The sequence below is a fragment of the Nyctereutes procyonoides genome, unplaced genomic scaffold, assembly GCF_905146905.1.
Source record: "Nyctereutes procyonoides isolate TBG_1078 unplaced genomic scaffold, NYPRO_anot_genome, whole genome shotgun sequence".
In the NCBI taxonomy this organism is placed as follows: Eukaryota; Metazoa; Chordata; class Mammalia; order Carnivora; family Canidae; genus Nyctereutes; species Nyctereutes procyonoides.
Window position 1 is genome coordinate 15480045 of NW_026575043.1, and position 24763 is coordinate 15504807.

Consider the following 24763-nt stretch of genomic DNA (forward strand, 5'->3'; position numbering starts at 1 on the left):
CTCTTTAACAGTGCTACTCGTAATTCCTTGGCACGGCATCCCCTGCTAGAGGGAAGAACTCTTGTGGTGTTCGGAGCTTCGCCGAGGAGGCAGTCTGACGTCACTGGTGGCAGGCACAGTACGGACGTATCTGTGTTTTGTCTGCATCCATCTGTTTTTCTCCTTACAGGCTATTGTTCACATTTGTTCTTCTCCCCCTTCCAGGAAGTGTGCTTCTCCAGAAGAGCACGGGCTTTAGGTGTTTAAAGGACTGAGCTAGCATTCTAACACAATTGCCCTCTGTTCTCTTCTTCCTAGAATCTTATGGCAAGGGCCTTATACGACAATGTCCCAGAGTGTGCTGAGGAATTGGCCTTTCGCAAGGGAGATATCCTGACTGTCATAGAGCAGAACACAGGAGGACTGGAAGGATGGTGGCTCTGCTCCTTACATGGTCGACAAGGCATCGTCCCAGGCAACCGGGTGAAGCTTCTGATTGGCCCCATTCAAGAGACCCCCTCCGGTCAGGACCAGCCTACTTCAGGACTAATGCATCAGACCTTTGGCCAACAGAAGCTCTATCAAGTGCCAAACCCACACGGTGCCCCTCGAGATACGATCTACCAAGTTCCACCTTCCTACCAACATCAGGGAATTTACCAGGTCCCCACTAGCCATGGTATCCAGGAACAAGACGTGTATCAAGTACCACCATCAGTGCAGAGAAGCATTGGGGCGGCTAATGGTCCCCACTTAAGCAAAAAGGTGAGTGAGTGACCAAGATTTCTGTTCCTACTTATTTGTTTCCGTTGTACTCAGAGCAATAGAAATGTTCCCAGAACAAGAACTTAAAACTTTCAAGAGGTAAATATATCTTCTAAAGAGTAAGTATAACTAAATACTTGACCTTGAGCATTAGTTTTGCATCATTTTTCCATTCATTGGTCAGCAAAACTTTGTTCCCATGTTATTATAAGTTCTTGTGTCATTCCAGATCAAACTGGATCATTAAGTTTTTTCCGTCTTTCTGATAGATCTGCTTTTAGACCTAGGTTCTAGACTCAGAAATAGTTTCCCGTCTTTTCTCTTTCCTCCTTGAGTGGTACAAAGCACCAAATTTATACAAATACAATGATGCAGAAAGGACTGTCTTCTCATCAAAAGCTGAATCGTGTCCGCATTGAACTGGCTGCACAAAGAACCCACCAGAGAGCAAAGAAGCTGTTAGTGGGTCATGCCAACCAACTTGTTCTGCAGAGTTGTTAGTTTCAATGTTGACCCATTTAAAATAATACATGGATACTAGTGAATTTAGAAAGGAGCCATCCTCTTGTCCTTCAACTAATACCTATAATAATGCTGGAGCCAGTGGGTGAAAATAGTAGAGCTGGAATACTTAGGAAACCATCATGGTAAAAAAGTTTATTTTATTTATTTTATTTTATTTTATTTTATTTTATTTTATTTTATTTTATTTTATTTTATTTTTTTTAATAAATTAATTTTTATTGGTGTTCAATTTACCAACATACAGAATAACACCCAGTGCTCATCCTGTCAAGTGTCCCCCTCAGTGCCCGTCACCCTTACCCCCACCCCCCGCCCTCCTCCCCTTCCACCACCCCTAGTTCGTTTCCCAGAGTTAGGAGTCTTTATGTTCAAATACCCACCATTTGCTTCAACGTGGATGGAACTGGAGGGTATTATGCTGAGTGAAGTAAGTCAATCGGAGAAGGACAAACAGTGTATGTTCTCATTCATTTGGGGAATATGAATAATAGTGAAAGGGAATATAAGGGAAGGGAGAAGAAGTGTGTGGGAAATATCAGAAAGGGAGACAGAACATAAAAAAAATTTTTTAAAAAAGGAAGGATCTCTTCAGCACTTTATATAATTCCAGATGCCACAACAATTTGACATAAATAGAAGTCTGTTTGTTGAATTAATTTTAAGCATTTTATATATATATATATATATATATACATTTATTTTTAAAAGAGTTTATTATTTTTTAAAGATTTTATTTTTATTGATTCATGAGAGACACAGAGAGAGAGGCAAAGATATAGGCAGAGGGAGAAGCAGGCTTCCTACAGGGACCCTAATGTGGGACTCGATCCCAGGACCCCAAGATCACGACCTGAGCCAAAGGCAGATGCTCAACATTGAGCCACCCAGGTGCCCTTGTTTATTTTTTTTTTAAGTAATCTCTATACCCAACCTGGGGGCTCGAACTCACAACCCCAGGATCAAGAGTCACATGGTCATGGGATGAGCCAGGCAGGCAGGCAACCCTTTATTTAGTATATTTTTGATGCTTTTGATACAGGGATGAACTAGAGTGAACAAGGATGAACGTTCATGATGCTTCATTGTAGTGGGGAGAGAAGCAGATGCTGTAATGTCAGGTGGAACTACACACTGGAGAGAAAATAATGTTAGTGAACTACTGAGGTGATAGCCAACACCAGGATCCTGCTTAAGTGAGCATTACAGGGGAGGGCTTTCCTCTTTCGTTCACCGGCAAATTCCAAGGCTCTACAATGGGTCCTTTGAGGCTTGAGATTAAGAATGGACTGAATTTTCCCACATATATGAGTGAAACCATATGATGATTGTCCTTCTCTGACTGACTTATTTCACTCAGCATAATACCCTTCACTTCCATCCATGTCAAAGAAATGGTGGATATTCGTCTTTTCTGATGGCTGAGTAATATTCCATTGTATACATAGACCACAGCTTCTTTATCCACTCGTCTGTCGAAGGACATCGTGGCTCCTTCCACAGTTTGGCTATTGTGGACATTGCTGCTATGAGCATTGGGGTGCAGGTGAGGTGGGTGGGGGGATGGGGCAGCTGGGTGATGGACACTGAGGAGGGCACTTGATGGGATGAGCACTGGGTATTATACTACTATATGTTGGCAAATTGAATTTAAATAAATACAGAAAAAGAATGGACTGATTTAATGGAATAAGAAATAAGGGAAGACGCAGTTAGATAAAAGATGGAGCTTGCTGGCTCTGAGAGCACTACATAGGCATGTGCCCTGGCTCAAGAAAATCTAATACAACTGCTGAATTTACAAACCCAAGTCAATTATGGAATAATCTATTCTCATGATAATGGAACTAACTCTCCATTGGACCAAAAAAGTGGGGGGACAGGGAAAATCACCGCTGGATTCCTTGAATAACAAAACCATGAGTGTATTTTCGAATCACCTTTTATACAAAAGGTACGAATTACAAAATACTGCTCAAGAGCACCTGTGTTGCATAAGCCAAGGGCATGCCTACGAGGAGAATTCCTCAAGAAGGGGCGACTTGTTTTCCCCAGGACAGTGATCACTGTCTGGAGGCAAAGTGACTCCACCATGACCTTTCAAAGGCCTTCTTACCCCAGGGATTTTAGATTCAAAGGGAAAGCCAAGCCAGCCTCTATCTCCAGAGGGGGGGAAAGAACAGTTGAAAGGTGTAACTATAAATAAATAACTTCTCTCATTCTTACTCCTGGTTGTTTGCACCTTAAAAATAGCTCTCCCTCATCTGAGCTAGTATGAGGCAGACGAGGGAACAGACCAGAACAGGAAATGCTTGGCTGAAAGGTGGTGGGGTCTAAACTTTCATCACAGTTTATTTTGGCAGGAAGGTGACATGTTTTCCTTTTTAGACTCAACCTTTTGAGTTCCAAGTCTGAAAAGTACATCAGACTTCTTCCCGTTTTATTTGCTATAACTGCACGGGAGATTTGCTCCTTGACCCTCCATCCCTTTAAAGGGGAGAGACTAAAAAAATAAAAAATAAAAAAATAAATAAAATAAAAAATAAAGGGGAGAGATTTGGCCATGCCTTCCCTTGGCCTGATGTTGGGGTGCACGCTTGCAGTCAACGTTTTGTTTGTTTAATTTTAAAAGTAGTAGAACATTTTGTGTTTACCAAAAGGTAGGTGATTCCTGTAGGAGGATGCCAACTTCCGAATCAGACCTCTGCCAACACTTACAGGGGGGTGATTTTACCAGAACTGAGTAGATAATGCCTGCAGTGCCAAGTGTTGAGCTTTTGGGGTTCAAGGTGGTAACACTGGCAGCAAGGATGGGAAGGGCAGGAGGGAATGGTCCTGGCTACCCCCTGCCAAACACCAAGTGTTCTGCAGGATATCCTGACCTCACCTTGAAAGTCATCTAAGTGCCTGTGGTTGCCTAGGCTGTCTGCCTCCATCGTGTCCACTGGGCCTCTGCTGGAACCTCCATGGGTGTGAGGAAGAAGACCCCTTCCTTCCTTTCCTCATCTTCTTTTCTCTCTCCCTTCCTCTCTCGCTCTCTTGCTTGCTCTCACTCTTGCTCTTTCTCTTTCCTCTTTTCTTTCCATTTTCCCTTCCTTCCTTCTTTCCTTCTCTCCGTCCTTCTTAGTGGAGATGGCTTGGCTGCAAAAAAGTAATTTTAACCCTCTAGATAATAGTTGCTTTAAAAACTATTGTCAACATCTTCCTCTCTGTAGGGACCTTCTCAGTGGGTGAGAACCACACTAATGACTTAATAAGCCCAGGCCCCAAGAGTTAATCTCAGTACAAGAATCAATCAGGCAGGCTTTTAGGGTTTTGCTTTTGTTTTTGTTTGGGCTTTGGGCTTTTTTTTTTTTTTTTTTGAGTTCTTATTGTAGCTGACTTAGTGAATAGCCATTTACCCATTTTTCTCTTTACTTTCTCATCTGTAAAATGGTGGTGAGCCCACAACTAGACATTTCTGGAAGTTTAAGCTACGGTCTGGAAAAGCACTTAAAGAAGAAAAAGAGGAGGAAGTGGATCTTATTCTAAACCATGCAAGTGTGGTTCAGAACTTTAAGAGAACATAAGAATCCTCTGGAGGTGAGCCGAAATGCAGATTTCCAGGCCTTCCCAGCCAGAGATTCTAATCCTGGGACTTGGGAATCTGCCCTGGGGTGAGCTCATTGGCTAGTCCTGGGGGAGGTGATCCAGGACTGCATTTTGAGAAACACTGTGAAGTGACCATTATGGGGGGTTGGATATGTTCCAATCTGATTGTGATCTGGGACTTTCCATAGTTAAAGATTCCCTTGATGTTGCTACAGAGTGTGGGCTTCAGGAGTTTTATCCACCACAGTTTTTTCCACGAATGAATCATTTAAGAGAAAAGAAAAAATTCTCTCTTCTATCACTTCAATTTTGCTCTTTGGGAAACTTCAGCCTCTACCCAACTAACACGCCTCTACCCATCCTGACCACATTAAGTGACACGCATCACTTAATACATCAGCAGTTAGAAAAAGAAAGATGATCATATGATCCCCACCCTTTTATAAAACAAGACAGTATGAGTTTTGTGCAAAGAGCATGGACTTTGGGGTTAGGCGGACCCCTGGCTCTCTTCTTTCATAGCTGTCAACCCCTTGGCAAGCTACTCAACTTCCCTAAGCTATGGTTTCTCCATCTGTAAAATGGGAGCAATCACAACTACCTCTTAGAGTTCTTGTGAGAATTAAATAGAACAACCTACAGAAAAGGACCCAGCCCAGGGCTTAGCATGGCAGGGGCCTAAAAAAAAAAAAAAAAAAAAAAAATTAGTTCCTCTCCCTTATTTGTCTTTCCTTTCTCAGAGTTTGTTTTGAATGCCTCAGCCCTGTTTGTGTTTCTGATTGTACACCAAACATGCAAATACTTTACTGCCAACACCTAAGCTGTTCCCTTTGAGCCTGTAGCACTCTCTCTCTCTCTCTCTCTGGTTCTACGAGAATTTTGCACAGAGTGGAAAAGAACTCTTAAAGTTATCTGGAAACCATATACACTGACACCTTTCTTAATTTCATTGGTCTTTTGCACTCTGGGTTTTGTGTGCAGTGCCGTTTTATCCATTAGGCATTATGGGCAGAATGCCCAGGGCCTGCAAGAATGTTTAAGAGGCCCCCCCCCCCCAATTTTTTTAACTCCAAAGCATGAAACACAAAAACTGCAAAATATAAATTAATAAGCATCGAGACAAATGTGTAGGAAACAACATAAGGTCAACCTCATTAATTGTTACATGGAGGGCTCAGAGCTATTTCATTACATTTGAAAACAATTTGTAAGTTAGATTCTTCTCACTTTGCAAAGATTTCTAAATATGCCCTGTGGTTGCCAAGAACTCACAGGCAATCTTAAATTAAAAGAGCTACTCAGAATCCAATAATTTGAAGAGCTAAATTATGTATATTTTTTAATGATCTCAGTTTTCTTTTTTTTTTAAAGAGAAAATTCTGGGGATCCTTGGGTGGCTCAGCGGTTTAGCGCTTGCCTTTGGCCCAGGGCATGATCCTGGAGTCCTGGGATCGAGTCCCATGTCAGGCTCCCTGCATGGAGCCTGCTTCTCCCTCTGCCTGTGTCTCTGCCTCTCTCTCTCTCTCTCTCTCTCTCTCTCTCTCTCTCTCTCTTATGAATGAATAAATAAATAAAATATTTTTTAAAAGGAGAGAAAATCTACTTCCTAAGGGACTGTGGTGGGAGTGGAACCCCCAAAACGTCCAAAAGTCTAAGATTCACAAAGGTCTAAAATAGCCTCATTTTTCTGCTTCAGAGATTAGTAAAACTGCCACCTGAGTTCATCCATTCTGTGCCTTGATCTGCAGAGAGACTGATCTGTTTTTCTCTGATTATTTTTCCGACATGTCACTTTTATTTGACTGATGTAAGTAGGTTCGTTTTGCATTCTTCTAACGATCAGTTTTGAGCTAAATTGTAAGTCCCATTAAGGGGGGCAGGGGCCAGAGCTGTCATCGACATATGGCATTTAATGTATGGCATTTACTGCTATAGGCCAAGCTCACAGCAAAGTGTCAGCACACAGAGGACCGCCAATGAAGGAACGAGTAAGCCAGAAGCAAGAAATGAAGCATCTAATTTGAGTTGACCTTTAAGTAAACTGAAAAGTGGTTCTGATCTTATCACCCATCAGACTATCACACATTGTTCACATCTCATTGCCCAGCTCATTACAGTTATGATGTATGTTAGATTCTACAGGGTTGTTTCCCCTAAGAAGGGTGTTGGGGAATGCCAACATCTTTTCTCTGTAATCATAACCATCTATACACAATTGAGCATTCAAAGCATGACTGATGTAAAGTTCAGCATGTCTGAGGGGCTAACATTTCACTCATTCATTCATTCATTCATTTACTTATTTAGTTTTTTAAAAGAATTATTTATTCAAGAGAGTGAGCATGAGGAGGGAGAGGGGAAGGGGGGAGAGAGAGAATCCCAAGCAGACTCCCCACTGAGCACAGAGCCTGATGTGGGGCTCGATCATGGGACCCTGAGATCATGACCTGAGCCAAAATGAAGATTCAGATGCTGGGGGTGCCTGAGTGGCTCAGTCGGCCAGGTGCCTGCCTTCGGTTCGGGTCATGATCCCAGGGTCATGGGATAGAGCCCTGCTTTGGGCTCTCTGCCTAGCGGGGAGCCTGCTTCTCCCTTTCCCTCTGCCTCTTGCTCCCCCTGCTTGTGCGTGCATTCTTTCTGTCAAGTAAATAAAAAAAAAAAAAAAGAAGAAGAAGAAGAAGAAGAGTCAGACGCTTAGGAGCCATGCAGGCTCCCAAGAGCCTTTATATATTTTGCCCAACGCAGACAAGATTAGTTGACTCTTCCGTGGTCACCTAAAGAGGAGAATATACTATTTTTTACTGGGGATCAGAGCTTCCTTTGCATAGTCTGTTATTTACCTAGAATGATTTTTCTCCTCCATTCTATCTGTAAACTCCTATTCATACTTGAAAGCCCATTTCAATGTTCATCTCCTCTGTGAAGTTTTCTGTTGCACCACTGCAGTTTTCCCCCTCCTCTTTGGTCGCCAAATATGTCATACTCTTCACTTCATCTCAAGGGAGCTCATGGGTTCAATAAAACTTCAGTGGCCTTTACAGTGTGTATGATGGGATAGGCTGGGGCAAATACTGTGTGGGGGATGGCACTTAGAAAACTCAAGTAACATTAAAGTTTATCTAGACCCCATTACATCATCTTTAAAGACCATATCCTACCTTCCAAAATGGGACATGGCCAAATGTTGGCAGGATACGCTTATAAGCTTTTAGTCAGGTCTTCCAGGCCCGTTCTTGAAAGGTAGCATAAGAAACAGAAATAGATTTGCTATAATATTTGTACCTTCTCAGACACTGAGTCACCACGAATTACACACACATACACACCCTCACCCAAAGCCATTGGTCAGGGAACAGAGGACTTCCCTTATTGGGATTTGAAGCATTGTGAAATCTGGTTGCCCAAAGCAACACTCAGTTACGAGCCAGCTAACTGCTATATATTAGCAGTAAGATTTGTCTACCAACAAGTAAAAATAGATTTAGAGGAAATGAAAGTGCCCGAGAAGATAAACTCTGACTTCACCCACTTTCCTTTGTTCCCTTCCTATATACACACACACAGACACCCATCCCTTGAAAAATAGCAGGGAGAATCAGAGTTTGACAGGGCACGGGGTGCCTCTGGTTTCTTCACTTATAAGCTCAATAAAGTATGACCGTGTTTCAGAATTGTACATCTCTCTATAAAGACAATCTGAATTGAAATGATGTTCCGTCTCAATATGAGGCTTTTGGGCTGTGTGGAGAAGTGACCTTCCATCTAAATGGCTCACCCTCAAGAGTCAAGATGAATTCTACATCCTGGGGCAGTCTGGGTGGCTCAGCGGTTTAACCACCTTCAGCCCAGGGCCTGATCCTGGAGACCCGGGATCGAGTCCCACATCTGGCTCCCTGCATGGAGCCTGCTTCTCCCTCTGCCTGTGTCTCTGCCTCTCTCTCTCTCCCTCTCTCTCTCTGTGTGTCTTTCATGAATAAATAAATGAAATCTTTAAAAAAAAATTCTACATCCTACACAGAATTTGAGGTCCTTGAGTGCTTAGGGGCAGGACTTTATGAGATCATTTTGGAAATGAGAAGTCTCCCCTCCCAGCCAAGCCACCCACGCCAGGGGAATGAGCAAAGTGTAACACCTCCCTAAAAATGTACAAAAGTCTTTTTTTGTTTGGTCAATGCCAAGGCCTTCTAATTCAGTTGCAATTTGTCATAAAGCTCATAGATAGTGTGTATTTCTAAGAGTGCATTAGTAACTTCTTATGAACCCACACCAGAGCAAACAGAGGTAATCTTCCTTCCTTTTGCAATGATTTCATGCTAAGTGACTGTGCTTATCAGAGTGAATAGGTCAGATATTGTGTGTGGTGTGATGTCTGGCTGAGTGGATAATGCTCTGTTTGTGAAGGAGATAAAAAGAATACATTGATTTATTTGATTTGATGATAGAACTCAGACTTAATATTGGTGGGACACATCTTTAAAAGCAGGCTTGTTTGAGCACTTTGTGGAAAATGCAGAGCAAGATCCCATCAGAAGTGGACTTGGTACTAAATAATGCCATACACCCAGCTGTCGAGGCATGCTTCTAGAGAGGCATGCTGTTCCTGTTTACAGAGTTGCTTCGGACAGTGTGTCTTCTCCAAAAACTTCTATGTAATTCTGGTAACATCTGAAAAATACCAAGGAATCCTCTCTTTTTAACGGGGTTCCAGAGTAGATCAGTTTTTGGAGCAAAGAATCTTCAACATGCCACAATCACATCTGATTTATTTGAGTAAATTTTATTTGGTTTTCTTAAAGCAGGGCGTGCTTAAACCAGTTATTTATCATAATAGTTATTTATTTTCAAATTTACCCACTAACTGACTGTGTAGTCCTTAGCACGCTATGAAGTTACTCATTTTTCACCATAGCTTTAGGACTAAAGTGAGGGTAACCCAAAAGCACCCTGGAGCCCTGGCTCCATGTTAGGGATCTTATAGCCATAATCTCATCTGATCTTCTCAACAGCTTCAAAGGTGTTCCTTACAACCCCCTTACTTTATGGGGAGGGATCTGAGGTCTGAGAGATTAGTTCACTTGCTGAAGGACCTACCTCTGCTAAGAGGCGGTCTCGCTAGTTGAACCCATGCCTGTCTGACTCTGAAGCTAATGATTTTTACATCCTGGCTAATGGTTGATGTTGCCAAGTCCTTAAAGTAAGAGGGCATGGTTAGGACAATTCACTAGCAAGTCCAGCTCATCGAGTCCTGGGTGTCCAACAGTGTCGTCTTGGCCAGGAAGAATTAAAGTCACTTCAGAAAGCTCTCACCCCAGAGCTGAAGAGTAGCCTCTATGCTGAGACACTGTGAGTTGAGCTGCAGCGGGCAGTTTCATGGCAGGCTGATCTGGAAGTCCTGAGCAGATGATTAAGGTGATGTAAAGACTGTGGTATCGTTGAGAACATTGCTATGTTGGCTTTCTCTACCATTGGAAGCACTATCTTTTCAAATGACTTCAAATTGGTCCATATGGATAACGTCATTTAACCAGACATAGTAGTCCCAGACTCCCTTATCTCCAGTTTTGTTCTCACAGTTTCAGTTATCCATGGTCAGGCAGGATCCAGAAGCAAATGATCCTCCTTCTGACATACTGTCAATGCCTAGGCCACTCACCTCACTCCAACTCATCACACAGGCATTTTATTGTCTCACATCAATGCAAGAAAGGTACATATAGTACAGTAAGACATTTTGAGAGAGAGAGAGAGACACCATGTTCACATAACTTTTATCATAGTATATTGTTATAATTGTTCTATTTTATTGTTAATCTCTGTGTTGAATTGATAAATTTTATCATAGGTATGTGTGTATAGGGGAAAAACATAGTATCTATAGGGCTCAGTACTAACCACAGTTTCAGGCATCCACTGGGGGTCTTGGAACATATCCACCATGGAGGAGGAGAGACTACGGTTAAATCTCCCAGAATGAGCTTGCCAGGGAAAGCGGCACCCCCAAAATTTAAGATACCCAGATTTCAAGTTTTGCTTCTCAAACAAGGATGTGAGTTTCTCTCTGAAACCAGGAAAGTAATAAATTTCTAGTAAATTTCTAATCTGTCTTGCGAATGTAAGCACCGGGGCATTGAGAAAAGTAGTGTGGACCGTGGGACCCAGCCAACCAGATTCTTCTTGACTTCTCTGTCATTAACCAGCTGAATAACCTCTCTGAACTTCATTCCCTCGACTGTGAAATGGTGAGTAGGGCTGAATTATCTCTAATGGCCTTTGTTAAATTTTTATGATCCAGATATCCTTATCTGATTCTTTCCCAGAGTCACTTGAAAAGTTCAATAAAATGGTACATCAAGATGCTAAAAAAAAAAAAAAAACATTAAAGACCTCAAGATGATAAAAAAAAAAAAGACATTAAAGACCTCAAGATGCTTAAAAAAAAATTAAAAAAAAAAAAGACACTCAGGCATTGGTATAAATTTCAAGTTGACCCCGTAAGTTTTGGCAAATCATCCTCTTCTTTTAGGATGCAGCCTGTCTTCCCATCTAGAAACCGCAGTCACCTTTACAAGACTGAGCTGTGGCAATAGAAGGCAAGGAGCAGAGCAACACAGGAGGGAAGGTTGGGTGTGCTGAGCCAGGGGAGCTCAGAGCTCGCAGTCCCATCCCTGAGAGTGAGAGCACTTTCCAAAGAGCAGCTTATGAAGGAGAAGTCTCTCCCCTGCTTTGTTACCATAAGATAAGAGAGTGTTTCATCCTAGAACTCGTTATTTTCTGTCCATTTTCCTCTGTTTGAGTCTCTTGAATATGGCAGAGACGCTTGGTGGGTCAGGTGTGTCTCGAAGCGACAACCCTGTCGCAGCACCACCTACTGCCATGTGACTGGTCTGTCCCATCAGCTGCTACGTCTTGTCTCCCAGTGAAGCCATGAGAAGAGCTGAGGGCTCTACGTCCTTGGATCCAGAAATTCTCATGTCTGGCCCCCTCCTTTCCACGATCACATCCTGTTTCAGGCAGTCTGTGGGCATCTCTCTGAAATCCATTTCAAAATCTAGACGTAATGGCTGGTGTCCTGTTGCATTTATTTGGACATCGAAAGAACCAAAATGCTTATGGTTCTCCAAGAACATTGCAGGCCATGAGATCTAAAACATGACTTCGCTGTACCCAGCTCTGTCACTGGTCCCATTCAGCTTTGTCCAGAGAAAGATCTCAACCGCATAAAAAAAAAAAAAAAAAAAAAAAAAAAGAAAGATCTCAACCACTGCAGGAACCCAGACGTCATTCCCTGCCATGCTCTTCCACGTTAAATGCTCAGAGCTGCTCTTTGGCGCTTGGTCACCCCATAACTAAATATTGCTTTAGCACTTGCTGCACAAAAAGCTTCCTGAAAGCAGCAGGGGAGGCACGCTAGAGGCTTGACAATCGGGGCACTGTTTCCATTGAGTGGCTTGCCTCCTGAATGCTGTGTCAAATGAAAGTGACCCAAGAGCCCCGTTCCACTTCTGAGCCTTCGGTGGTGACTTTTTTCCTCATTTGGAAAACAGACTGGCCGCGATGTAGATGTGGCGAGCAAAAGGCTTAGTTCTAGCATAAAGATCAGACATCAGAATGTCTTTGATGGAAAGGAAATCACTGCCCAAAAACAGAGGGGGAGAAGCCTCGCTGTGCAAAAGAGGGGCTTTAGGAAGGGTAAACCGTGCACTTGGCCCATGGGGGTGTATTTTTCAGGCCAGACTCAGTTTTCATTATATTGTTACTATGCGAATAATAAATGAGCTCACTGCTACACCCAAGCTGGGCAGAGAGAATTTATAGAGGATTAATAAATCCAGTGTAGGCAACATGTGGCTTTTGCTCTGGTCATAGAAAAGAAACTAGTAATCTTGGATTTTAAACAGACAAGTCTCTATAACTTTGCAGTTTCTGAAAACTGGATCCAAGTTCTAACGGGCAGGCGGTGATAATAGTGATGTTTCTCTTCCTAAGGGTTTTCTTTAAAGGGAGAGGGTCACACAGTTCATGGGCTTTAAGACAAAGAGGTTATTATAAGGTCTAATAAATACCATGGTGGCTCTGTGAATGCTTTTTAAGGGCATTTACGTGAAATAAGTCCTTTCCAGCAGGCAGTTTTAGAAATCTAAATACTCTTGTTAAATGCATGAAACCCAGAGATAGTATAAATAAAACAGGGGGGCTAGGGGGATTAGCAATAGACAGGAAGCCATCTGATTTTTCCACGTATGCCAAGAAAACTGCAAATGGCTGATTTGCTAATCAGTGAGGCCTACTTCTGAATTCAGACAATCTTAGGTGCTGTTAATGGCAGGGTTATAAATCTGTACTTAATTATTATGGCACAGTGGCACTTTTTAACTTCTCATCAAGTACTCATTATATTTCCTGAGCCACCTGGTTGCCCAGTTCTTGACAAGGCCCTGGGGCGGAACACCGGGAGCCGGTTCTATGTGTTCCTGCTCCACTGGACTGATGGGTAAACTCCAGGGGTCAATTATTGAGCCATTATCTGGATATCAGAAGAAAGGATTGCGTCATTCTGGCCATTTCTGTGTTGCTTTGGAATGGAGAGACTTAGACCCCGAGAATTAAATCACAGGACACAGAAACTCCCAACAGTTCCAAAAGACTCCTTCTTGCCCTTCCAAGTCAGATTTTTTTGTTATTTTTAAAAATTCTGTTAAAATTATTTTTTAAGAATTCTAGTTTTGTGATTTTTTGTAATTGTTGCAACAGGCATCTAGCAAATGGAGAAGTATGAGCAGTAATAATGATGGTACCCGAGACCGGTTAACCTGTGCTCCTCCTCATCCCATCTCTGCCCCTCTTCTGTTCCACCCAGCTTTCTGTCAGAGAGTAGGATTTTTCTGCTTCCTTTGTACTGTTTTTGCTCTTCTTTATGGTTGCTGCTAGCATGGCAGGAGGGAAGGAGTCAAAACAGGGTGGGTGGTGGAGGAGAGAGATGAAAAGTTGCCGTAAGTGCTGAGTGGTTGAGCTGGTGTCAGATGGAAGCATGGCACAACACGGCAGGACCTGAGACCCCACTAGTTGGCTTTCACAGGATTCTTGGGGTGGCGAGGGTCTGGCTTCATGGATGGCACAGCCTGCCCCCCTCCTGCTTCCCACAGCACCCACTGAACTGGTAGCATGTAGCTGAGAAGCTCAAGTCTTCCTGACCTCAGGCCTCCACAGCAGCGAGGCCCCACTCCCAGGCACTCAACAGCGATCTTGGCTCTGAGGAGGTGAAGTGGGTGCCCAAGGAGACTTGCTGAGACTTTGGCCCGAGTGGTACCATATGAGCAGGCGTTGTCTTGAAAGTATTTTGCTTCTAGACATTCCAGTTGGGTATGTGCCCTACTTCTTGGTGAGATCCTCTTGACAAACCCAGCTTGTGATCTTCCACTGAAAAGGCCTTGTCTGAAGAGAAATCCAATAAAGTGTCCTGGGTTTGGGACATTGCCATCTTTGTTCTGGATAAATAGGTTTATTTCTATGCCTCATAGAGCACTTTTTCTCCTGGGGCTTTCCACTGGAGTGTCTTGGGCTGTTACGGTGATAACTGTGACAATGGCAATGCTGATATGACCTGAGTGAAATGGTAACCCAAGTCAATCTACTGATAGTCATCAAGAACCAGTCTCTTGTCACTTAACTGCTTTGATGTGAAGTTCCCATTGCCTCATAGACCTCACTGGGAACACTGTATGCATTTGTAAAGATTAATTTCTTTCTATTCCAGTCATATCTAAATGATTACATTTTGTTTTCTCCCATGGCTTAATCACGAAACATTTTGAAAGCAAACAGCCTTGAGATCTGTGACCACTAAGACACACAGACCATGTCCTCCTCACATTAGGAAGAAAGCAAAAATTGGCTATTGTTTGTTTTTTTTCCGCTGTCTCATCTCCCACGTTGTTGGGTATCTTTGTATGGTGGACACTGTATTTTTAAATATTTGTAAGAAATAACTTAAGGCCTATTAAGATGTTCTCTACATCCAGAGAGGATTTTATTTCCTTCTGCCAGCCTCCCAGTCACACATAAATCTATTTTCAGGCTTTGAGATGTTCTTACCAACCCTGATGAGTTAAAACCCGGCTTCAGCCCGTGCAAGGGTGGCTTCCCTTCTAGTTAATTCTCACGTTCACATGCAACTTTTAGACTACCAACCCAAAGTGGGGATGGTTATCAGGGTCCCAACCTCAGTGAGTCCTTGTGTCCCATATTCCTCCCGTATACCTGAAGATGCTGTAAAAAGACACAGTGTGGTCGCTCAGACATCTGTCTTGGGTCAGCAAATGCCCCCAGGACAAATATAGCCTTCAAATGGGAGTTTACCTCTATGAATTCATCTCTACTCCCAAATTTGGACCTGATCATTCTTTACTATCTTTTAGTGCTTTCGTGCAATGAAGATTTTTGAGTATCTTTTGCTCATCTTTTTAAAAAGCTGTCTTCAGTAGGATGGTTGATCTGAACTACCTGGTTCAAATTTAAGTCCAAAAGTAAAAGCTGGGATCCCTGGGTGGCGCAGCGGTTTGGCGCCTGCCTTTGGCCCAGGGCGCGATCCTGGAGACCCAGGATCGAATCCCACATCGGGCTCCCGGTGCATGGAACCTGCTTCTCCCTCTGCCTGTGTCTCTGCCTCTCTCTCTCTCTCTGTGACTATCATAAATAAATAAAAATTAAAAAAAAAAAACAAAAAAACAAAAAAAAACAAAAGTAAAAGCTGTGTAACCCAGGTGACAGTCCTCATAGAAATAACTAAGGCTGCAGGGGTTTACTCTATGCTGGGCACTTTCTGTACTTGATCTCATTTAATACACCAATAGCCTGTAAGTATTATTATTTCCATTCTCGTAATGAGTAAACAGGCTTAGAATGGACAGATGCCTTGGTTGTGTTCTCATATGTGGTAGAGTCAGCTCTCCCTGAGCCTGGCTTATTTTCTCTCATCACTCTCCTCATCAGACCTAATCCTTTCCATGAGCTAAAGGCCTGGTGTGGCTATGGCCTCTACTGTACAGCTTCTCGAGACCCATGTCAGAATTCCTGTTCCTTTCTGTTGTATTTTATTTTTTAAGATTGTATTTATTTATTCATGAGAGAGACACAGAGAGAGGTAGAGACACAGGCAGAGGGAGAAGCAGGCTCCCTGCAGGGAGCCCGATGTAAGACTTGATCCCAGATCCTGGGATCACGCCCTGAGCCAAAGGCAGACACTCAACCGCTGAGCCACCCAGGCATCCCTCTGTTGTATTTTCCTTCTGATATTAAGGTAAACTGCAAAGGTTGCTTTGATTTCTTCTTGCAAAACTCCCTGGTCTGTTTCTAGCTTGTGGCTGAGAACAACACAGATGTTTATGTTGCACGCAGGCTCTAGAGTGAGGAAAAGGAAACCATCTAGCAGCCTCTTTTGGCCTCCACAGGTGGTTTGCACCAAATACTGGTGCAGGTGATCATGCCTCCGTGGTTTCCGACTTCTTGATTTTATCTAAAATTCACTCTGGTTTTTTGGCTTCCTCGCTTGCCTGATCTTACCACACATGGCTGATGAGAGCCAGTTCCAGCCTCTTTTCCTGTGGGTCACACTCATCCTAGAGCTGAATTCACCTGGAAATCAACCTAATCCTAGACAGCCAGATCTTGTTTCCCATCCAGTCCAGTTCCACACTATCTTGCTTAAGAAAAGCCTCGAGTTTTCCTTTAGTTCACAAATGTATTCAGTCAAGGCATTTATCCAAGCCCTACAACAGTCAAGGCACTGTGCTAGGTCCTGACGTGGATCTACAAATGAAGAAGAGATGGGCTCGGTCTCCACTGTGCCAAGAGAAGAAATGGAATGCCCTGGAACAGACCACAAGTGATAAGGACCATTAGAGATGTACAGATAACATGCTTACAGCGTTCTGAAGGGAAAGGTATTTTATCTGTTTGGAAAGGCCTCATGAGAGAGAGGCACTCAGCTTGGCCTTGAAAATCGGATAAAATTTTAAGTATGAGGAAAGGAAGAGTATCTTGGACAAAGATACAGTGTGAGGAAAGGCACAGAGGTGTGGCAGGCAGGGCGCAGGTATAAAAGGGTACAGTTCAGTCTTCCCAAGGAATGGGATTGGTAAAGGGCTTTCTAGGGCCCTGGCCTTGGAAACTTTCAACACATCCAGGGAGGAGGGCAGAAATAAGTAGATGAAGGCAAGACTGGCACCCTGGGGGCCACAGATAGATTTGGTTTGGCCAAGATGCTGTTTGAAATATTTGAGCCAATTCTGGAAATCAGATTTTATATTTTATTTATTTATTTATTTTTATTTATTTATTTTTTTAAGATTTTATATTTTAAAAAAAGTCCAGACTTCTGGCTTCTCCTGAAAATTTAAGAGACTTAGCAACACAGCGTGTAGTTTTTTCAGGATGGCAGTTGGCTGGAGCTGAGGAGTGGCTGCTTTCTTCTAGGAGGCTATGCGTTCTGTCTCCCCAGCGCAAAATCCCAGCTCATTTCTCCCTTGGCCTCACCTGCTCAGCCCCGCAGGCATCTTAAGCGTCAGGCTCTTGCTTGGCTACCGGTGCAAGGCCTGGCCAAGGACTGGGGAGGTGGGAGCGGCACAGCCCAAGGGCCTCTCTTCCAGCTCAATGACTCACACACGTAGGTTGTCATTGTTCCCTGGCCCTCGCTGCCACCCTGAACACGGGCTCCTCTTCTTTAAAATTTCAGCATGAGGGACTCCTGGGTGGCTCAGCGGTTGAGCGCCTGCCTTCGGCTCAGGGCGTGATCCTGGAGACCCAGGATCGAGTCCCACATCAGGCTCCCTGCATGGAGCCTGCTTCTCCCTCTGCCTGTGTCTCTGCCCCCCCCCCCCATAAATAAATAAAATCTTTACAAAAAAAATGAAAAAATTTCAGCATGCACAGCTCTCAAAACGATGAGACAGGGAGGTATTTAAATCATCTTGTAAAGCAGCTAGTGGTGTGAATCACACACATCACAGTGCGTGGTGGGGCGCGCTGTGCGTGATGGCCTGCTTTTAGGCAAGCACATACTTAGAGGACTAACCTAACCCCAGTCTGGACTTTGTGGATGCCAGGATGCCACCCCCCCCTGGGAGACTTATTAAATGGACTATTCCTTTCCTCAATTTCTACATCTGCCCTTCTCATCTCAAAGTGCCCAACTTCAGACTTTTCAGTTAGTTGGCAAGAATAGCGTACTAACATCTGAGGAACAGTCAAGATTCTTCCCCGGGGGGGGGCAGAAAATCCACATTTGCAAAATGCTAATCATCTGCCAGGGTCATCAGGACAGGGGTTGCAGGAGCCCCAGGAATCCCCCTTCCTCGCCCCATTTGCATCAACTCTAAGGAACTAAGAGGTCAGTTTGGTAGTTCCCAAAGCGAAGCCTTTGTAACTATAAATAAATACACAGAACACAAGGAAAGCACGAAAGAAAAACAAACGGAAGGAGAAAGGAAATGAAAAACCTGACTTCAGTTCATTGAGAAAATTAGGTTTGAAATGCCCTTTCTGTAGCGAGTCCCTCAGCGGCTTGCTGCGCAAACGCCCAGGAGAACCCTTCCAAAATTCACTCCTCCTTCGCTCGGCCTTGGTGTTCCTCGTAGGCTGAGGTTCAGTATTTCTGGGACAGTAGGAAGGTTTTTGTGGACTTTGTCAAGCAGGAAGAAAAGGTCTCATGACCACAGAACTGGATACTTTCTAAGGTACAGAACAGTCAGCACTTCCCCCCCCGCCCCGCCCCGAAGAGAACACACAGTTGGCATGAGAGTCACCCAAGCGATGGGTGGAGGAAAAGAATGTGCAAAGTAGAAGACTTCCCGCTCCTTGTTCCTTCAGATGTTCACACAGTGCATCGCTCTAGCTCTACGCCAGGGATGCATCTGACCAGATGCAAAACGCTGGTCCCTTTTAAATGCTATTTGTGGACCAGCGTGCGTTAGATGGTACCGTCGGGAATGCTGGAATCGGGGAGAGATTGTATTTTGTTGGCTTTCTCCCTCTGCGGTTTGCGCCATCTGTTTCTTTTAATGCATAAACAAGGAAAATGACTGGCTTGGAATGCAAAGTTTTTAAAAACCAGATGACCACAGGCATCCTCTAAATGAGAAAGAGAGAGCAAGTTGAGGTTCTGTGACATTTGTCAGGAAGCAAGATGTTAAATACCGGGAAGCACGAATGCTCTCTGCCAGGGCAGATCCACCAAGGCAAGGAAAAGCTTTGCTTATGACCCTGCCTTTCTGAGGTCTTGCCATATGTTTACATTTCACCAGGGACTATTTTCAGATCCCGGCACCCCCGCCTCTATCTCCCAGCCCCCCTTCCCGTGTTTAAACTAAGGATGGAACCGCTCAGCTGGCCTTCAGCATAACCAGCCTTGGTTTTCCATTAGCATTATTACTGGCTTGGCAACCTTGGACAGAATCCGCTCTTAGAAACTTTCAGACTGAACAAAAGCTGTGCTGTGTGCAGGTTCTCTTACGAAGCCAAAATAGAGAGCTATAAATAGAGGGGCTGAGGAGATAAACTCAGAGAAGATACTTTACTTCTCTCCTGGATAATAGCGAGTGGGAAAAAAAAAATCCTATAAGGGCAGGAGGAAGACAGTGCGTTTTTCTTGAGCAAAGGGCATGCTGCTTTTAAAAGGAAGATTTGCTCTGCACAATCCAGTGGCCAGTGTATAAACGGTTCTGTATGCTCCATGCCAACAATCTTTAAAGCCATAGATGCCTTTAAAAAAAACAAAAAAACAAAACAAAAAAAAAAACATGGCAGTGGAGAGATCTGATGGGATGGATAGTGGCTGCGTACAAATCTTTACCTTCATTGCAAGAAGCCTGCAAGCGCCAGGGATTTCAGCATTTTAGAGCTCCCAGGGAGAGGGGGCATTGGTGCATCTGGCTGAGTTCCACCTACTTCAGCATGAGACGGACACCGAGCATTTTTCACATAGTTTTGTAGGCAGCCCGACGCCAGAATTTTCACATTAGAGAAAGGATCAAAGATGACAGTTTCTTAGGGAAGAACCAACTCTGCCTAATTTACAATGCCCCTTCTCCTAAAAAAATAAAATAAAATAAAATAAATAAGACTTCATGGGCAATACTAAGAGGGGCTTTGTTAATCATTTGGAAGGGGGATCCCTGGGTGGCGCAGCGGTTTGGCGCCTGCCTTTGGCCCAGGGCGCGATCCTGGAGACCCGGGATTGAATCCTACGTCGGGCTCCCAGTGCATAGAGCCTGCTTCTCCCTCTCTCTCTCCCCTCTCTCTCTCTCTCTCTGTGTGTGTGTGTGTGTGTGTGTGTGTGACTATCATGAATAAATAAAAAAAATTAAAAAAAATCATTTGGAAGGGCCTGCATTAGATAGAAACAAGACCCTGGTCATTTAGAAGTCCTTGGAGGACTAAATACGTTTCCAAATGAGTTTAAGTTCAAATAATTTCTCTACCCGTACTTAGGACACGGTGAAGGATGGTAGATAGGAAAATACGAGCCTGTCGGGTGAGGTTCGTTTCATTGGCATTGGTTCTAGATGCCAGAGTTGTGATGAGTGTGTTTGACTTCCCACATCCCTTGGACATAGGTACTGTCTGGGATGTCTGCTTCCCTGGTGGAAATGAGAAAAGGGTTAGAGACCTTGAACTCTGTTCCTGGTGACTCTCAACCCAGTCTGTCATTTGTTTCAAAGGTTAGATCGAAAGCTCCTGGAGGCTTCTGAGAGCAGCACTGCTTGAGCGTTCGCTTCATATAACTACTCTAGTGACCTATGGAATTTTAGTTATAATAATAATCATGTCACATGAAGAGGCGTCCTGGGGAAGGTATGAGAGGAATTTTAAGTAGTTCAACTCTCTATTTGCATTCTTCTCTTGACAAATAGTTTCAGAGCCTTTAAAAAAAAAATCGTGGGTTTTTTCCCCCCATTAGGCTATGTTTTTGGTGCTCCTAAGGGATGATCTAGGACCTTCATAATTTAAAAATGATTCTCCCCTAAGGTACATACTTGGGATTGAGACTTTGACCAACTTTGTCATTAGGAGGAAGAGGGTTGGAGCTGTTTCAGGGATTTGTTCTTTATTGGGATTCAAGAGGAGGTTTAAAAGTGTTCTGACCTGATGTCTCCTTCTTTTTCTCTTCCCCTCCTTGGTTTTCTTTCTTTCTTTTTATGGGAGATAGGTGACGGAGGAGTGCTTGGTTAGGAGTCTAAAAGATTCACTCAGGACTGTGGTACAGAAGTTTACACCCTCTTTGTCTTCCTGCCCACAGGTGGTAACCCCAGTGAGGACAGGCCAGGGCTATGTGTACGAGTACCCGTCCAGACACCAAAAGGACATCTACGACATCCCTCCTTCCCACACCACTCAAGGGGTACGTACCAGGACCGTGGTCACCGGGGGAGGGGAACACTTCAGGGTGGCATCCCTCAGGGCTTCAGATGTTCACAAATTATGCATGTTTCACATGATGCTCTATTTAGGTTATCATCCAGAAGCCATTTTCACCAAAGCTGTTTAAATTATGTTTTTGGGATTTTCCTTCTCAGGAGACCCTAGGCTTTTATCTGAAAAAGCTTTTGTTGCTTATCATTTTCCTTCGGGAAGTGTAAGATTTAAACTATAGTTCAAAGTACAGGCAGTGTAGATAATTTCACATAGGGTCACTTTTATACTCAATCTAAGTCAAAGTATATGAAATATAAAAAGAAAAATCCTATCAACCCCTTATGACATAGAGTGCGGCTAAAGAGCAAGGTTGTACATGTAACGTGGCAAATAAACCCATAATGAAAGGCTTAGCAGATTAAGAAATGACAAGGATACAATATTTCTATTCTGGGTAACGCAAGTGTATTCTCCTCAGGTGTATGACATCCCTCCGTCATCTGTGAAAGTCCCTGTGTTCTCACTGCCAGTGGGAGAGATAAAACCTCAAGGCGTCTATGACATCCCTCCTACTAAAGGGGTAAGTGAATTTCCTACGAGCAGCAAAAAAAGGTGTGTGTGTGTGTGTGTGTGTGTGTGTGTGTGTGTGTGTGTGTGTTTATTGGGATGAAACAAGAAGGGCAAACCAAAGGGGAAAAACTAGTCTTTATGAGAGAGTGAATGGGAGGAAGGAAAGGCCATAGTTAGTGATAAGTCTAAGGATTCCAGGGGTGCCTAGCTGGCTCAGTCGGTGGAGCATTCGACTCTTGATCTCAGGGTCATGAGTTTGAGCCCCACAGTGGGTACAGAGATTACTTAAAAAAAAAAGGAAAGGAAAAAAAATCTCAGAGAAGTCTAAGGATTCCATATTTACGGGATTCCGTAAAATAATTCAGTTTGGCAAGCAATAAATATATCTCATTTTTATTAGAAGTGTTACAGTTCGTAGACTGGGGTTGCTGCGTCTGATGCACTCTGTTACCCTCTGGGGTATTACAGCACAGCAAGCGTAGTTATCCTTATTGCGCAGAGAAGGGAGCTGTGCGTGGAGACATTTAAGCCGCTTATTCAGCATCTCATGGCCGATAGATGCAGGGAGAAACCTCAGGTCTTCTGACACCTGGTCCTGTGTGTGCACGCAGTCTGCCTCCCCGGCTGGATCAGCCGAGGAAGGAGACCCCAGGAGGTGGTCAGAAACGCGGGGCTGGGCCCCAGGGAGAGCAACTCAGCCAGGAAGGTTCCACACACAGGCAGCACTGAGGCCATGGGTAGGACGGTCCTGTCAAAGGATGAAGGAAGTGAGAACAGAACAGAGCGGAGCCTTGGGAACCACCGGCCATAAGTGAGTAGAAGGTGGAAGACATGAGCCAGTGATTCGGACTGAGAAATCGGGCCTCGTTTCCACGTCCTTTTCAGTTTCTGCATGTTCACATGAGCCAGCTGAACAAATAATAACTCCTTTTCCTACTCACTTTTCAGTTATATGCCATTCCACCCTCTGCTTGCCGAGATGAAGCAGGGCTTCGGGAAAAAGAGTATGATTTCCCCCCTCCAATGAGACAAGCTGGGAGGCTGGACGTCAGGCCCGAGGGCGTTTATGACATCCCCCCAACCAGCACCAAGCCCACTGGGAAGGACCTTCACATAAAATATAACTGTGATGCTCCGGGGGCCGCCGAACTGGCCACACGAAGACACCAAAGCGTCTTGCTGAACCACGCGCCCTCACAGCTGGGACAGTCACCGGGCACCCAGAACGATGCCTACGATGTCCCCCGAGGGGTTCAGTTTCTGGAGCCGCCAGCAGAAACCAGTGAGAAAGCAAACCCTGAAGAAAGAGACGGCGTCTACGATGTCCCTCTGCACAACCCACCCGATGCCAAAGGCTCTCAGGACGTGGTGGATGGTATGAACCGGTTATCTTTCTCCAGCACGGGCAGCACCAGGAGCAACATGTCCACATCCTCCACCACCTCCAAGGAATCTTCGGTGTCCGCCTCCCCATCTCAGGACAAAAGGCTCCTACTGGACCCAGACACAGCCATTGAGAGACTTCACCGGCTGCAGCAGACCTTGGAGGTGGGCGTCTCCAGCCTCATGGCCCTGGTCACCACGGACTGGCGGTGTTACGGATACATGGACCGTCACATCAACGAGATCCGCAGCTCGGTGGACAAGGTGGAGCTGTTCGTGAGGGACTACCTCCATTTCGCCAGGGGGGCCGTGGCAAATGCTTCCTGCCTCCCCGAACTCACCCTCCACAACAAAATGAAGCGGGAGCTCCAAAGAGTGGAAGACTCCCACCAGATTCTGAGCCAGACCAGCCACGACTTAAATGAGTGCAGCTGGTCCCTGAATATTCTGGCCGTCAACAAGCCCCAGAACAAGTGTGATGACCTGGACCGGTTTGTGATGGTGGCAAAGACAGTGCCCGATGACGCCAAGCAGCTCACCACGACCATCAATACCAACGCCGAGGCCCTCTTTAGACCAGGCCCTGGCAGCTCGCATGTGAAGAGTGGGTCTGAGAACATCATGAACTCCACGGAGTACCCACACGCTGCATCCCAGATGCCTCTGCTGCATCCTGGGGACCACAAGGCTCAAGGCCTCAACAAGCCCCTGCCCCCAAGCCTGGGTAAGGACCAGCCTCCTGACTGCAGCAGCAGCGATGGCTCTGAAAGGAGCTGGATGGATGATTATGACTACGTCCACCTACAGGTAAGGAAACCAGGCTCATAAAGCGCCTATATTCGCATTCAAGGAGCCTGGGGCTGATGGGTGTTCGGCTATTAGGCTGACCTGCCAGAGGCAAGAACGTGATTAACGGTTCCCAAGCGGGATTGTAGTTCATGTATGGAGGCGACATTGTACGGTAGGAAGGGTGCGGAGTCCTCAGTTCCAGACCTTTCCCTGACACTGTGTGTTATTGAACGTCCCTGGGCCGTTATTATTTCTTCATTTGCAAAGTGAATGAAGCACAGGGTTGGAGTGACCCATTGGTATGCCCCAGGCAAGCAGGAGGAAGACTCCCCAAATAGGAAAGTAGGCCCTCAGATAAACACGGCAGCTCCACCTCTATTTGCATTTTATGGTAATAGAGTTCTGCATGGTATTTTATTTGAAAAGGGAAAGAGGCCCTGATAGGAAAAAAAAATGAAAAAAATGAAAACCCTAGACTGGAGAATTTCTAGGTCCCTTCAGCTCTATAATGTGTGTGTGTTTATGTGTGTTTAAGTACTTACAGAAAAACTTCACCCCACCTCAGGTTTAGCTTGAGGAACATTGGGCATTTGTCAATTGACCTAGAACTTCACCAACACATGGAAAATTGGGCAGGCTCAGTCTGCCTCCTACAAGTGGAAAGTCTGCCAAGTTGACCTGGGATCACTGTCACTTTGGGAAAGTCAAACATTCAACCAAGATCCATTATTTAGAACTTGGTGTACTATCTCCTTTG

At 44.5% G+C, this 24763-nt stretch overlaps 1 protein-coding gene across 4 annotated transcripts in view; it reads left to right on the top strand.

Annotated features, from left to right (window-relative positions):
• NEDD9 (neural precursor cell expressed, developmentally down-regulated 9) overlaps nucleotides 1-24763 on the top strand; it is a 182650-nt gene that overhangs the window by 152004 nt on the left and 5883 nt on the right. For 3 of the 4 annotated variants that reach the window (XM_055322268.1, XM_055322267.1, XM_055322269.1), the window contains 4 exons: nucleotides 298-744; nucleotides 21149-21250; nucleotides 21743-21844; nucleotides 22783-24024. In XM_055322268.1, the coding sequence (XP_055178243.1) occupies nucleotides 298-744; nucleotides 21149-21250; nucleotides 21743-21844; nucleotides 22783-24024 (1893 nt within the window). Of the gene's footprint in view, nucleotides 1-297; nucleotides 745-4659; nucleotides 4849-21148; nucleotides 21251-21742; nucleotides 21845-22782; nucleotides 24025-24763 lie in introns of those variants that run through there. The other variant, XM_055322270.1, reaches the window with a different exon arrangement.